Source organism: Oncorhynchus masou, chromosome 32, assembly GCF_036934945.1.
Source record: "Oncorhynchus masou masou isolate Uvic2021 chromosome 32, UVic_Omas_1.1, whole genome shotgun sequence".
In the NCBI taxonomy this organism is placed as follows: Eukaryota; Metazoa; Chordata; class Actinopteri; order Salmoniformes; family Salmonidae; genus Oncorhynchus; species Oncorhynchus masou.
Window position 1 is genome coordinate 19643519 of NC_088243.1, and position 16667 is coordinate 19660185.

Sequence of the window (16667 nt, forward strand, 5' to 3'; positions counted from 1 at the left end):
GAGAGCTACCCTCCTGTAGATTACAATCCATCCATGTTCCTGGAGAGCTACCCTCCTATAGATTACAATCCATCCATGTTCCTGGAGAGCTACCCTCCTGTAGATTACAATCCAACCATGTTCCTGGAGAGCTACCCTCCTGTAGATTACAATCCAACCATGTTCCTGGAGAGCTTCCCTCCTGTAGATTACAATCCAACCATGTTCCTGGAGAGCTACCCTCCTGTAGATTACAATCCATCCATGTTCCTGGAGAGCTACCCTCCTGTAGATTACAATCCAACCATGTTCCTGGAGAGCTACCCTCCTGTAGATTACAATCCATCCATGTTCCTTGAGAGCTACCCTCCTGTAGATTACAATCCAACCATGTTCCTGGAGAGCTACCCTCCTGTAGGTTTTCAATCCAACCCTGTTCCTGGAGACCTACCCTTCTGTAGGTTTTCAATCCAACCCTCTTCCTGGAGACCTACCATCCTGTAGGTTTTACTTTAGCTTAGGCGTGGTATACTGGTCATATACCACACCCCCTCGGGCCCGATTGCTTGATTATGCGACATAAACTGGATGTGCCTGGTGCAAAGAGTGGTCAATCACGTTTCCATTCTTGTTTGGTCTGTTCTCATTTGTACATCCCTACTACCGTAACAAAATGGTAAAGTTGTTCTCTAATACAAGATGTCAATGTTGTGGATTGCATGGGTTCTGTGTCTGCCACGACCACATGATTTAACCTACCTAAACGCCCACAGGATTTAGCCTGCCTAAACACCCACAGGATTTAGCCTGCCTAAACACCCACAGAATTTAGCCTGCCTAAACACCCACAGGATTTAACCTGCCTAAACACCCACAGGATTTAGCCTGCTTAAACACCCTCAGGATTTAACCTGCCTAAACACCCACACCCACACATCCTTAGTTCAAGAAAAACTCTTTATAGTAACTGAAGAGGTTGAATTCTACTGTTTGCTTAGAGCTTTGTGGAAGTTCAGAGTAGTGCTTGCTTGGGTGTTTGGGAAGCTGATCTCTTTCGCTGTGTCCTTGTGTATATGACCTTTCCCAGGAGGAAACTGACAGCAAGGGAAGACCCTCACATCTCAGTTTGTGTAAATTATTCACTGAGAGATTTTTGTGCATGAACCCAAAATAAAATACTGGCCGCTGTCTGACCCTACCGCTGTCTGACCCGACTGGGGGCTGCACCGTCTGCTACCACAGATGTCTGGGTTTCATTTTTCTCTCCTGCGGTTCTTAGATTGGCTTTTGGGCCAACCCTGGTTTGCGTCTGAAATGGGACCTATTCCCTATATAGTGCACTACTTTTGACAAGGGCCCATGGTATTTGTATTTGATTTGAGACCTGAATGGTATTTATCTTGTGATTTCAGGATTGGAGTTGCATCATTTCCCCCCGTTTGACACTACTTTTGGGACGATATTCTATCGTTACTATGACTCCAAGTATCTATAAAAATATAATATGTATATTTTTATAATTGTAATTTGTTTTGCTAGGTAGCGTTAGCTAGTGCAGTCAGCTGTACCGGCACCAAAACTGGTATTTGTCTTCCTATAGCTTTTTAAATAGTGAGCCAACATGTTTTCAGCACTTTTATTTCTGTCTCTTCTCCCTCTGCAGCAGACACATAGTGAGCAAGTATTGAATTGCAATACATATTGTATAGGCAATACATATTGCAATACATATTGTATAAGTGTTTCCAGCCCTAAAACACAGAAACCTCAAATATTATTACGATTAACTTAATATTCATATAACTTTTTGGTTTAAGCAATAGCAAAATGCTGTGATATCATTTTATTTAGCTTTTCTCCTTTCATTGAGATTCTCTCTTTCTTTCTCAAATCTTTTATCTTTCTCTCCTCTCTCTCTCTCAGCAGAAACAGTGGGAGTTGAGTCTCTGGCTCCTGCTTAATGAAAGCTCACAGATATGAGTCACATGATTTACTCTCACAACATCAGAATCGCTCCCTCTTCAAAGACTAACATCCTGCAATTTGTTTTGACGAGCCCAGTCTGGATTATAGAAATCACTTTGCTTCTGCTCAGACTCACCGTCTAGTGGGCCAGAGAGAGATAGAGAGGAGGATAGAAGCAGCCAGCACACTGTTTGAAGACATTTAACCTTTTATGAGACAGTGTCGTTACCGTATGAGGAAGTATGTTTCCAGTTAGGTAGTGGGATGCAGGATGAAGAGAATGACTAGAAGGGACAGTAGAGGAAGGATGTTTCCAGTTAGGTAGTGGGATGCAGGATGAAGAGAATGACTAGAAGGGACAGTAGAGGAAGCATGTTTCCAGTTAGGTAGTGGGATGCAGGATGAAGAGAATGACTAGAAGGGACAGTAGAGGAAGTATGTTTCCAGTTAGGTAGTGGGATGCAGGATGAAGAGAATGACTAGAAGGGACAGTAGAGGAAGGATGTTTCCAGTTAGGTAGTGGGATGCAGGATGAAGAGAATGACTAGAAGGGACAGTAGAGGAAGGATGTTTCCAGTTAGGTAGTGGGATGCAGGATGAAGAGAATGACTAGAAGGGACAGTAGAGGAAGTATGTTTCCAGTTAGGTAGTGGGATGCAGGATGAAGAGAATGACTAGAAGGGACAGTAGAGGAAGGATGTTTCCAGTTAGGTAGTGGGATGCAGGATGAAGAGAATGACTAGAAGGGACAGTAGAGGAAGGATGTTTCCAGTTAGGTAGTGGGATGCAGGATGAAGAGAATGACTAGAAGGGACAGTAGAGGAAGTATGTTTCCAGTTAGGTAGTGGGATGCAGGATGAAGAGAATGACTAGAAGGGACAGTAGAGGAAGGATGTTTCCAGTTAGGTAGTGGGATGCAGGATGAAGAGAATGACTAGAAGGGACAGTAGAGGAAGTATGTTTCCAGTTAGGTAGTGGGATGCAGGATGAAGAGAATGACTAGAAGGGACAGTAGAGGAAGGATGTTTCCAGTTAGGTAGTGGGATGCAGGATGAAGAGAATGACTAGAAGGGACAGTAGAGGAAGGATGTTTCCAGTTAGGTAGTGGGATGCAGGATGAAGAGAATGACTAGAAGGGACAGTAGAGGAAGGATGTTTCCAGTTAGGTAGTGGGATGCAGGATGAAGAGAATGACTAGAAGGGACAGTAGAGGAAGTATGTTTCCAGTTAGGTAGTGGGATGCAGGATGAAGAGAATGACTAGAAGGGACAGTAGAGGAAGGATGTTTCCAGTTAGGTAGTGGGATGCAGGATGAAGAGAATGACTAGAAGGGACAGTAGAGGAAGGATGTTTCCAGTTAGGTAGTGGGATGCAGGATGAAGAGAATGACTAGAAGGGACAGGAGAGGAAGGATGTTTCCAGTTAGGTAGTGGGATGCAGGATGAAGAGAATGACTAGAAGGGACAGTAGAGGAAGGATGTTTCCAGTTAGGTAGTGGGATGCAGGATGAAGAGAATGACTAGAAGGGACAGTAGAGGAAGTATGTTTCCAGTTAGGTAGTGGGATGCAGGATGAAGAGAATGACTAGAAGGGACAGTAGAGGAAGGATGTTTCAAATGCAGATCACATTTACGTGCACCACAGAAAGCTGTGTTTCTGTGTGTGTGTGTGTGTGTGTGTGTGTGTGTGTGTGTGTGTGCGTGCGTGCGTGCGTGCGTGCGTGTGTGCGTGCGTGCGTGCGTGCGTGTGTGTGTGCGTGTGTGTGTGTATGTAGGCATGTACAAGCAGGGGGAATTACAATATGTTTCATGGTGAGCTTAATAAATACAACGTTTCTTTAACACTCATAAGGATTATTATGTGCATTATATTTTTGTAGAAGTGCCTGCTGTACAGTAACATATAAAGACCATTTAGAAACTGGCTGGTTCGAACCTTGAATGCTGATTGGCTTACAGCCATGGTGTATCAGACCATATACCACGGGTATGACAAAACATTTATTTTGACATATTATGTTAGTAACCAGTTTATAATAGCAATTAGATACCTCAGGGGTTTGTGGTATATGGCCAATATGCACCGGCTAAGGGCTGTATCCAGGCACTCCGCGTTGCATCGTGCAATTAGACACCTCAGGGGTTTGTGGTATATGGCCAATATACCACGGCTAAGGGCTGTATCCAGGCACTCCGCGTTGCATCGTGCAATTAGACACCTCAGGGGTTTGTGGTATATGGCCAATATACCACGGCTAAGGGTTGTATCCAGGCACTCCGCGTTGCATCGTGCAATTAGACACCTCAGGGGTTTGTGGTATATGGCCAATATACCACGGCTAAGGGCTGTATCCAGGCACTCCGCGTTGCATCGTGCAATTAGACACCTCAGGGGTTTGTGGTATATGGCCAATATACCACGGCTAAGGGCTGTATCCAGGCACTCCGCGTTGCATCGTGCAATTAGACACCTCAGGGGTTTGTGGTATATGGCCAATATACCACGGCTAAGGGTTGTATCCAGGCACTCCGCGTTGCATCGTGCAATTAGACACCTCAGGGGTTTGTGGTATATGGCCAATATACCACGGCTAAGGGCTGTATCCAGGCACTCCGCGTTGCATCGTGCAATTAGACACCTCAGGGGTTTGTGGTATATGGCCAATATACCACGGCTAAGGGTTGTATCCAGGCACTCCGCGTTGCATCGTGCAATTAGACACCTCAGGGGTTTGTGGTATATGGCCAATATACCACGGCTAAGGGCTGTATCCAGGCACTCCGCGTTGCATCGTGCAATTAGACACCTCAGGGGTTTGTGGTATATGGCCAATATACCACGGCTAAGGGCTGTATCCAGGCACTCCGCGTTGCATCGTGCAATTAGACACCTCAGGGGTTTGTGGTATATGGCCAATATACCACGGCTAAGGGCTGTATCCAGGCACTCCGCGTTGCATCGTGCAATTAGACACCTCAGGGGTTTGTGGTATATGGCCAATATACCACGGCTAAGGGCTGTATCCAGGCACTCCGCGTTGCATCGTGCAATTAGACACCTCAGGGGTTTGTGGTATATGGCCAATATGCACCGGCTAAGGGCTGTATCCAGGCACTCCGCGTTGCATCGTGCAATTAGACACCTCAGGGGTTTGTGGTATATGGCCAATATACCACGGCTAAGGGCTGTATCCAGGCACTCCGCGTTGCATCGTGCAATTAGACACCTCAGGGGTTTGTGGTATATGGCCAATATACCACGGCTAAGGGCTGTATCCAGGCACTCCGCGTTGCATCGTGCAATTAGACACCTCAGGGGTTTGTGGTATATGGCCAATATACCACGGCTAAGGGTTGTATCCAGGCACTCCGCGTTGCATCGTGCAGAAGAACAGCCCGTAGCCGTGTTAATATTGGCCATATACCACATCCCCCTGGGCCCTATTGCTGATGTAACCTCGTCACCACAGTGAGCTGAGAAGCAGACAGTGATTCTACCCAGTCAGTGCAATTATCACCACAGTGTCTGTGTTTGAATGTACAGTGAGCTCCAAAAGTATTGGGACAGTGACACATTTGTTGTTGTTTTGACTGTGATTTGAAATGAAACAATGACTATGAGGTTAAAGTGCAGACTATCAGCTTTAATTTGAGGGTGTTTTCATCCATACCGGGTGAAGAGTTAAGAAATTACAGCACTTTTTGTACATAGTCCCCTGATTTTAAGTATTGGTATAAATTCACTTATGTGTATTAAAGTAGTAAAATGTGGTCCCATATTCATAGCACACAACGACTACATCAAGCTTGTGACTCTACAGATTTGTAGATATTGGTTGTTTCAGATTATTTGGTGCCCAACAGAAATGAATGGTAAATAATGTATTGTGTCATTTTGGAGTCACTTCTATTTGTAAATAAGAATATAATATGTTTCTAAACATTTCCACACTATGTGGATGTTACCATGAAATTACAGATAACCCTGAATGAATCTTGAATAATGATGAGTGAGACTAGGAACAGGCATAAATATAATTTGGTCCCCTAAAATGGGGACGACGACGGTGGCACTATGTACAAAAAGTGCTGAAATTTCTAAACGGTTCACCCGATATGAATGAAAATACCCTCAAATTAAATCTGACTGTCTGCACTTTAACCCCATAGTCATTGTATCGTTTCAAATCCAAAGTGCTGGCTACAGAGCCAAAACAACAACAATTGTGTCACTGTCCCAATACTTTTGGAGCTCACACTGTAAATCCTAGTTCTGCTGTGTAGGGTCACAGAGAGGAATAGAGCAGGTTGAGGCCCCTCAGTATAACTCTACTCTCGTTCTCTCTTTCTCTCTTTTTTTCTCTCTTTTTCGGTCTTTCTTTCGCTCTTCATTTTTTTCTTTCTTTTGTTATTTTCTTTCTGTCGCTCTCTCTCTGTCTGTCTCTCTCTCAGTTTATGTGTTGGTTGGTTTATGCTACTGCCCCTGGAACCTGGTCAACTGTGCACATCCACATGACCAAATATGGTGATGCTATACTGGATGGGGGTACAGACACCTCTACATGGTCATCATACATGGTGTGTGTATCACAGTATCAGAGAATCTTTCACCTTCTAGTCTACAGTGGGGGAGAATGGAGACAGGAGCCCTGCAATGTGAAGCACATGATGATGAAGGGTTGGCTTGTTACTAAACATCAAACCACTTTGCTTTTATCTAGTTATTTGAATCAATCAGACTCTGGCATATTATGTGTAGTGTAGCACTGTGTTTTCTCTATAGAGAAGCCAACAGTCCAGTGATGACTCTCTCCCGTTGACATGGGACTCTGTGTCTCTTTACCTCGACTCATTGTTGGATCTGGTTGTGTAGCTGTACATTTAGGCCTGTGTTTTGGAACTCAGCCACCCACATTTGAGTGACATACACCACGCCCTGGGGATGACATTACCACAACTTTGGGGGGTGATATAGACCACACCCTCGTTGTTAGACGTGACGTACATCACGCCCTTGGGGTGACAAATACCTGGTGAAACCACTCCGACCATGTATTCCACTAACAGTTTCCCCTTGTCTCCTTCTATAGGGAGCCGTTGTGAGAGACGGTAACTTTCCCTAGAAAGTGCCCAGACCCCGCCACTGCCAAGCCATGGCCCCTCGCAAGCGTCCAGGGCGGGGCTTTTCTGATATATTCTGCTGTTTTAAAGGGAGTGATCACCCGGAGATCACCTACCGCCTCCGTCATGACAGTAACTTCACCCTACAGACCATGGCGCCTTCCCTGCCCATGCCGCCTGAGGAGGAGCTGGATGCCATGTTCTCTGAGCTTGTGGTACGTACTGTTCCAGGGCTGGGCTTGGCCCACTGCCATGCTGACATGCTTACTCTTGCTCTCTGTCTCTCTCTCTGTCTGTTTTTATGTTGTCTGTCTCTCTGTTTCCCTCTACTCTTCCTCTCTTCTCCCATACAGAGCTGCTGGTTGGTACTTGGTTCAGCTCGACACTATAAATAGATGACTAGTAAGGGGATCTTGCCATAAAAAGAACTGTTGTCCACGATGACTTTTAAACAAAGTGATTGCGTTGGACGTAAATGTTTTCGTTTGGATTTCATTTATTACATGATTACAATCGAATCAGAAGCTTTCAGGACTGTGAAGTATTTAACTAGCTTAATCACATGTGAGGGATACGTGGACGGCTGCCATGTTGGAAGGCGAAGCAGCCAGGTCTGCACTTGCTTTTCTTCAACTCTGTTTCCAGGTCCTGGCTGTGTTATTGACTCATAAATACTCACTAAGGGATGGGCTCGTTTTTGATACACTTTATGTCCTCTGATATACTCTATCTTTGCTTGTTTCCAGCAAAGTCAGTGTTTCTTGACTGTAATATAAAGGTGCTTTACTAATAGCTTGAGTACACTGAAATACACATAGACTGCCCTCTGCACAGCAACCATACAGTATTTCAGATAAAGGAACGTTCAGAAAGCTTAGAGGCCCAGGGTTTCCTGTTTGTATGGTCATCACAGTGTTAACTAAGGGCCAGTGCTCATACCTCTATGAAGATAGAAAATGGCTTGTTCCTAGTCCTCATTCTCATAATCCCAACCTCTCTGTGGTCTTCTGGTTCCTCTCACTACTGATCCATTGCAGGGTTAACTGCCGTGAGTGAGACCATACAGCTCATCTTCATTTAGCTCTGCAAACTCCATTGAGCAGGGGGCGTCTGTGCAGGCAGGGGCCACCAGCGCGTGACAGTGTCTGTCCCCTCCCAGCAGCAGCCAGCAGAGCAGCCAGTGGTACGGTTGGACTCCTCGCCTCGCAGGGCTGCACGCGCTCTGCCGAGTCACTCGTCCCTGGCACTGGCCAAACAGGCCTCCTGCAGAGAACCCATCTGCAGCCATTGTGTCCTGACGGGACCTCTCACAATGGGCCAAAACAGATATGTCAAACAGTGTCAGCCTAAACCCTAGTCTGGTAAACAGCCTGGCTCAATGCCTCAGGACGAGGGAAATATGGCTCGGGCCATGTTCAGTGGGCACGAAACGGAAGACAATAGTCTGAAACACTGATGGACGAGGGGTTGTTGCCAACCATCTTCGAAAGAAGAAGAGGAATACAGGATACATAGTGAGACCTGCGTTTGTTCTTCTCTTTGAAGTTATTTATATTACCTCGAAGGTTGGCAGCTAAACGATGGAGGAAATGCTCTAGTTATCTCTGTTATTTCAGTCCTCCATTTTGTCCCTCCGTCCCTCCGTCCGTTGATGCACCAGCCAGTTGTGTCTCTGCCTTGGAGTTCCATAGGGCTTGTCTGGATAAGATCAGGCCTGTAGCTTGGCAGACCTGGAGAAGAGCTGTGGCATCTGGCTTTGGCGTTTTCTCTCTGGTATGCCTGTTGTTCACACTGGACTCTCTGCTCTGCTAGAGCTGCTCTGTTTAGATTGGTTTTTATGTTTGCCACATTTCATGATGTCTGTTGGTCAAAACAGTTTTGCATGTATTTTTCCCCTCCTCCTCCTCCAGTCATCACAGTGCTGTTATGGAGATAGATACTTGACCTGGCTGTGCATAATAACTTGCATAATATTTGCACCCAAACATATCATTTGAGAATGATCCAGTCTAGCCAGGAATGCTGATGCATTATGTTTGTTGTCATTGAAATAGGGTGTTATTGGGTCACTCTTAGTTTAAGAATTGATATCCCACTTGGCAGCTGTCCTGTCCGGAATCTGTCCAATGGACTTCTATGGGATGTCAATATTAATCTGATATTGCAGAGACAATGGATGTTTGGATGTAAGTGGTCATGATTGGGAACAGACCTACAGAGAGGAGATAGGGGACTAATCACAATGTAGGCTGGTTTAGATGCAGGGAACAGCAGACACACCCACATGGAGCATTTGTGTTCTTAATGTATCTTTCTTTTATCAGCACATCTTCTCATATCTTTAAGTTGATCATTCCGCTTCCTGTCTTACTCACAAAACCAGTTTGAAGTCAGAAAGCGAAAACAGAATATTGTGAGAAATCACAAAGCCAGGATCACTCAGGAACACTGGATCAGCTTAAAATTAGCATAATACGAGTTTTCCATGCTACAGGAAATATTAGATAGTCCCTCTTACCACAAGTTCATGAAAGTGTGTTCGACATGGAGGTGCCTAATATCCCACTAACACAGTACTCTGTTCCTCTCTCTCGCTGCAGGAGGAGCTGGACCTGTCAGGGAAACACAGGGAAGTCATGTTCGCCCTGCCAGCTGAAAAGAAATGGCAGATGTACTGCAGCAAGAAGAAGGTAAGTTTAAGGCCACTTCACTAGTAGTTAGTATGCATGTAACCTCCATGTGTTGTTTTGTTTCTGTCTGTACTGTGTTTGCTTGAGATAGTGTGTGTGTGTGTGTGTGTGTGTGTGCGCGCATCTCTCTCTCTGTATACATTAGCTACAGGATCTAGAGGGAATGTCTGCTGAGCTCTGCTAGTGTTTGGAAAATATTTTCATTGCGATTTAAACAAATGAGCTGGTTTTGCAGCTGGACTGTGAGAGAGTGAGAGAAGAGGGAGGGAGAAAGTGGGGGGAGGGAGGGAGGGAAAGAGAGAGTGGGTGGAAGAGGGAGGGAGAGGGGGATGGAAAGATGGAAGGAGAGAGCAGTGTGATAGAGAGAGAGAGAGATGGTGAGAGAGAGGGTTAGTGAGTGGTCAGGCAGCGAGAGAGAGAGACGGTGAGAGAGAGGGTGAGTGAGTGGTCAGGCAGCGAGAGAGAGCAGATCTACTGTATCCTCTCAGTCTCGGTGAAAGAGCTCTTTTATCATTGCTGCCAGACAAAACATGGGGCCAACACAGCCCCAGTCCCCCTCCATTCCCCACCTCCGTGCCCTAACCCCAATTCAGCCGAGTCAACACATCAAAGCCCTCCGCTGGTGTTGCAGCGCTCTAACAGGAACTTATCCCCAGCATTGGGGAGTTGTGCTGTTGCCTTTTAATGGATTGGATACATTTCCTGGAAGGACGTTCTCATCTGTCATGACCGACTGTAGCTCATAAATCTCACTAGTGAATATATGAATATAGACGGCCATATTAAAGTACATTCATACTGAGGTCATGCCTCCAACACACAGACCTAACCTAAACGATAAAGTTTTATCCAGTGAGGTATTTCATGGGATTGACTTCATAAAGGATAGGGTTTGGCTGAATGTGAGGAACCCCTTGGTCTGTAAAAGCTCTGTAATTGGTGGGTTTGTGTTGTCTGGCATGTCCTGCCCTGTAAGACCACGTTGAGAGAGAGCGAGAGAGTACTGCAGTGCTGCCATAGAAACGCCAGTGCAGCTGCTGTTTGTTCGAGCAGTAGGCAGCTGTCTTTCCATGTTGTGTGCTGAGTGGCATTGCCAGTAGCCAATAGCAGGTGTTGGGCTCCCTGAGCCAAGGTAGCACTTATTCACTTCCTGTCATATTACATAACATTTCATGTCCAGCGTACACTCTAGTAAGTTCCCTTACTGGGGTCAACCCCTTACTGGGGTTAACATCATGGTTCTCACCTAGACTGATATCCAAACTGCTCTGTTTCACTATTGCTGATCGGTGCAGTGACACAATAGTGAAATCAAGCAATATTCATTTTGGCTTGTAGACTCGATCTCACCCCCTATTTATCTGAATCTACCAGCCCCAACCGCCAAAGTGGTCAATGTGGGGTTCTTTTTAGCGTTCTCTGAGATGTCTTACTGACCTACAAAGAGAGCTCCAGCTTTACCAGTCTTCCAGTAAGTACTGGAGATATAGCAGCATAGTGGTCACTACTACTGACCTCATTCTAGCTGACCCACTCCTTCTCTTGGACAACTCATGAGCACTGTCTGGCCTCCGTCTGTGAGTGTATCCCTGGCTTGTATCTATGGTTCTGCACTGGACTATCTGTGGTTCATGATGGATGCTAATCAATGTATGCCTTGCTACCACACAGCTGTGACCTTCATGGTGTCCAACTGGACCCTCACACATCAGGGAATTGGTGATTGGAGCATAGTGATTGGTTAAAGGCCCTCTCTTTCCCTTAAGGGATATTATTTTTGAATGAAGATCTACTCAACCATTTAATAAATCCATCTGCCTGAAATATAGCCTTGTTTCATCCTTATAATCTCATTGGTCATGTGATGAGGATGGATGGGAGTCTGAGTTACTATCCCCTCATCAGGGTGAGATAGATCCAGCTCCTTTGTTTTCACAGAGGATGTGTCTGCTTTATGGACCCCTTTAATGGGATATTGTGTTGACCTTTACTAAGCCTGCGAGAAAAGCCACTCTGTGGAGAGATAGATCAGCTGGGTGGTTAAATGAAGAGGCCCCAGCTCAAGTGCCTAACCACACCTGTGGGGGCTTCAATTACAAGGGGACTGCACAATAAGGGAACTAGAAAACTGAATTCAGCTGCCTGAAATATAGCCTGGTTCCATCCTTATAATCTCATTACTCATGTGATGAGGATGGATGGGAATCTGAGTTACTATCCCCTCATCAGGACGAAAGAAATGGCATCTGGAAGAGTTTTCTCTTTTGAAATGATTGTGGAAGAATGTTTGAGAACATATGGAAGGAAGGCTGGTCTCAATAGATATCTTGTCCTGGTCATTGCAATGAATGTACGATGGCATTGTTTCAGAACATCAGCCTTTATAGAAAGCAAATGCTACCATCTGTTGAGAACCCATAACTAAGGAGGGAGAAGGCATGTACTGGACATCACTCTAGACTGTTCATGCTCAGCCAAAAACCTCAGACAAAATGGACCACTTGAGCCTAATTCCTCTCCAGCGATACATAGGGGATTTATGAGAATCTCTGAGCTGAGCTGAGGCTACACAGAAACCCTATACAGTATATGTGAGACAGAGAGCCAGGTGAGAGCCTGAGTACATATATGGTGGTTGTGGTCTCAAAGGGAGACTGGGCTGGAAATGACTGAGGGCTGTCCAGTTCACACACTTCCATTGTCACTGGAAGGAGTTCTGTAGCAATTACACACTAGTGGGTTGGGTCATATGGGGGTTATTAGGCCTTGAAGCACTGCTCTGTTTTCAGGATTTGTGCTGTATTGGTCAATACATGGTTTGGATGTCAGGATAGTATGATGATATGATGGAAAAGGGAAATGTAGGAGTTCATGTGGTGGTGGAGGAAGGTGTGTGTGCGCTGCGTGTGTGCGTGTGTGTGTGTGTGTGTGTGTGTGTGTGTGTGTGTGTGTGTGTGTGTGTGTGTGTGAACGTGTTTGTGTTGTATCTAACCTTTGACTGTCTGTTTCAGGAGGGAGAAGAGAGCAAGGGTGCGACTAGCTGGCCAGAGTTCTACATCGACCAGTTGAATTCCATGGCTGCTGTAAGTGTCCTTCTCCCCTCATCAAATACCCAATATGTACTTGACAATCAAAGCTAACCATGCAGATGCAAAACAATAATGCACAACAACCAGCCAACCATGAAGACATGCTGTAGTCATATGATTTTGGTGTCCCACTAGCCACTACGGGTATCTCTCTAAAAGCTTATAGTCTGATGCTAAATCTTTGGGAAATTGGAGTAAATTAGGGGGGTAATATCAATTAGTTTTATAGGTTTGCCTGCAGGGGATCTCTGTGTGTGTTTTTTTTAACGCTAGATATGTCTCACATCTGTAAACAACTATGACAATCCTCACAGTGTATATAAGTCAAAGCTACCTTTATTTAGTATTACCTTTATTTAACCTGGTAAGGTATTGATAATGATGACGACCTGAGAAGGCTTGTCCACCTGAAGATGCACTATTTGACAAGCTGGTGAAGTTCATCTATGTTTCCTCAATGGGTTCTCACACCCTGGAGGTGTGGTGTTAAGTCTCCACACATTTCCTCTGGAGCTGGGGCAGTAGCCCTGGGAGGGGGAACACTGTGGGCTAATTGATGATATTTTCCCAGGGCAGTAGAATAGCACTAGTGCTGGCAGGTGAGAGGTTCTAGTTGGATCCCTAACCTCTAACTGTTACCACAGCGTGTAGCCTGCACCAGACCCTGTAGAGGAAATGAACTCCAGTCATGTATCCATGATGGAACTACCGTTGGGCCACTGGGATAATCGGATAAGAGCCGCCTGCTGTTGGTCTACAGCCAAGGATACTAGCTTACTGAGCAGGTTCCTTCCCAGCACTGTGAATCATAGGTCAAAGTTAATCTGGCCTGGGAAAAAAGACAGAACCGTAATGGTCCTAGAACAGAGCCCTGCAGGACATCCTTTGAGTTTGATAAGTGTGTACATTGTCATTGAGTCTTCTCAATGTTTTCATCAACAGAGGAAGACTCTTATTGCGCTGGAAAAGGAGGATGAGGAAGAGAGGAACAAGACCATAGAGAGCTTGAAGACCGCTCTAAGGACTCAACCAATGAGGTACACCAGTTACACTGACACACTCATGCTCCTTTTCATGCATACTTGTTCTCATATGCATGCATTCAGTTATGATGTGCACTATGTACAGTATGTGTTTGTGGAACCAAAGGCAGAAAACTAAAGAATTGCAGTGCGACGTCACTGCACTGGATAGCCTTCTTGTGAGATGGACCTATTGTTATAATATCCATGTAGATCACATGATATAGAGTTTCCTTTTCTTTTTTGAGACATTGATTATGATAAACTCATATTCTATTTTCTGTAAGTCATAATAGAAGATGACAAATCAAATCAAATGTTATTTGTCACATGCGTCGTAAACAACAGGTGTAGACTAACTATGAAATGTGTACTTACAGGCCCGTCCCAACCATGCAGAGAGTGCCTTAGTGAGTCTGCTATTTGCACAAAGGAGGATGGGTTAATTCACTGTGCTCAGAGTCTCCCAGAGTCCAATTATTGTCATTAGAGTGATAGAATATGATTCATCACTAAGCCTAGTGTGTTGAGAACCATTCAACAGCCCCAGATCATTCATCTGCTGTCACTTCCCTCTCCAGTCCAAACACCACTGCATCATTATGATATTACAGCCCTGTAGCCCACAATTAGTAGACTAGCCCGACACACGTGGCGTAATACGTCTTCTCCTTGAGGTTCTCCAGAGGTTAGGTCAACAATGCCCTTCTCACCTTTGACCTCTAACCCCTAGTAGTCTATCACAAATGAGCTTTCTCTGTTTTCCTCCATCCTGTGTTATTGTGCTAAATGGTGCTTGACTGCTGGCTAAAGATGTTTATTTTGCCTCTGTTCAATTCTGCTGGCTTATATTGAACACGCATACGAACAGATGCACACACACACACCCATACACCTGTCAAGCCCCTCCCCAGCAGTTTCACTAATGTATATAGCTTGTTTGATATTGCCATCTCCCCATTTTCTAATGAAACCCAGTCAACTATGAAATTAGTTTCTCGTCAAAGTAAAAGAGGAGAGTAGTAGGCACTGATTGTGTATTGTTCAGGAACAGAATGGGATTTATAGTAAACGTTATCTGTTTCTGGGTGCATTCGAAATTGCACCCTATTCTCTACATAGTGCCTATATGGCTCTGGTCAAAATGAGTGTACTACATAGGGAATAGGGTGCCATTTCGATGCCGCCTCTGTCTCTGACCTTTTTTACCTCAATCCTCCTCTTACTCTAAAGGTTTGTGACGCGGTTCATCGACCTGGACGGCCTGACCTGCATCCTGAACTTCCTGAAGAGCATGGACTACGACACCACCGAGTCCCAGATCCACACGTCCCTGATCGGCTGCATCAAGGCCCTGATGAACAACTCCCAGGGCCGCTCCCATGTGCTCTCCCACACAGAGAGCATCAACATCATCGCCCAGAGCCTGGCCACTGAGAATGTCAAGACCAAGGTGGCAGTGCTGGAGATCATGGGTGCTGTCTGTCTGGTGCCAGGAGGCCACAGGAAGATCCTGGAGGCCATGTTGCATTACCAGAAGTTTGCCTGCGAGAGGACTCGCTTCCAGGTGGAGGGACAGACCCCTATACCACATAGACACCACTGTAGCCAAGCATTCACTTGGGATTTTCACACTGTAATGTGTTACCCCAAGGCTTTCCTTAACCCTGTGTTAAGACTGACCCAGAGTTGTGTTTCATGGTCTCATTCACTCAACATATTGAACTTTCAGGCGTTACTCTAAATAGTTTTGTGTTTACGACCACAGCAAAGTTTTTCTCGTGTCCATACACCTAGAATAACAATGTCTTTACAATGTCTTTACTGATACTTATTCCTTCTTTCTGTCCTTTTCTCCTGTCTTAGACTCTGCTGAATGACCTGGATAGGAGTACGGGGCGCTACAGGGACGAGGTCAACCTGAAAACAGCCATCATGTCCTTCATCAATGCAGTGCTCAGTCAGGGAGCAGGGGAGGTGAGTGCTCCTCTTCCTCTCTAAGTCTTTACCCTCTTATGGTCGTGTTGGTTGTCTTCAGAGAGTCTAACTGCTATGTGTACTGTCCTCCGCAGTCAAGCTTTGAGTTCAGAATTCACCTGAGGTACGAGTTCCTCATGTTGGGCATCCAGCCAGTCATCGATAAACTGAGGTCCCACGACAACTCAACGTTAGACAGGTGAGTGAAGTCAAGACTGGTATACTACATTTCAGATCTAGACCACACTGTCATACCCAACTGCAGTAGATTGTGTCTGACCGTGAGGTGTTTGGTGTCTTCTAGGCATTTAGACTTCTTTGAGATGCTGAGAAACGAGGATGAACTGTCGTTGGCAAAACGCTTTGACACCGTGAGTAACGATTGACCTGTACAGTACATGTAGTTTACAATGGTCACTTCTCTGTCCACTAGTTCTAATATCACATTGTTGTTGTTGTTGCAGGTGCACATTGACACAAAAAGTGCCACGCAAGTGTTTGAACTCATAAAGAAGAAGATGAGCCACACAGATGCACACCCGCACTTTATATCTGTCTTACAGCACTGTCTCCTTATGCCTTGTAAGTGCTGCCTGCCTGCCTGCCGGTCACCATTTCTCTAAAGTTGTTTGAGTTCACCAAGAGTCTACAAGGCCTCTCCTCATTTGAAGTATTTGAGAACTGGACTGTTTTTTTTTCTCTGAGGGATCCGAAGTGGTAATAAATCTGTGTTTTTAGTGCCTTTTTAGGATGGCAGTTAACATGATGTCCTCTCTAGGTAGTTCTAAATATCTGGAAATGGTTGTTGGAATTCTGCCCATGTGA

The 16667-nt window shown here is 45.3% G+C and overlaps 1 protein-coding gene across 5 annotated transcripts in view; it reads left to right on the forward strand.

The window, feature by feature from the left end:
- Positions 1-16667, forward strand: part of LOC135525683 (disheveled-associated activator of morphogenesis 1-like) — a 93381-nt gene that overhangs the window by 53105 nt on the left and 23609 nt on the right. For all 5 annotated transcript variants that reach the window (XM_064953459.1, XM_064953460.1, XM_064953462.1 and 2 more), the window contains 9 exons: positions 7034-7279; positions 9665-9754; positions 12766-12837; positions 13786-13880; positions 15099-15432; positions 15732-15842; positions 15938-16041; positions 16147-16213; positions 16307-16424. In XM_064953459.1, coding sequence (XP_064809531.1) covers positions 7097-7279; positions 9665-9754; positions 12766-12837; positions 13786-13880; positions 15099-15432; positions 15732-15842; positions 15938-16041; positions 16147-16213; positions 16307-16424 — 1174 coding nt within the window. In that variant the 5' untranslated portion in view covers positions 7034-7096. The remainder of the gene's footprint in view (positions 1-7033; positions 7280-9664; positions 9755-12765; positions 12838-13785; positions 13881-15098; positions 15433-15731; positions 15843-15937; positions 16042-16146; positions 16214-16306; positions 16425-16667) is intronic.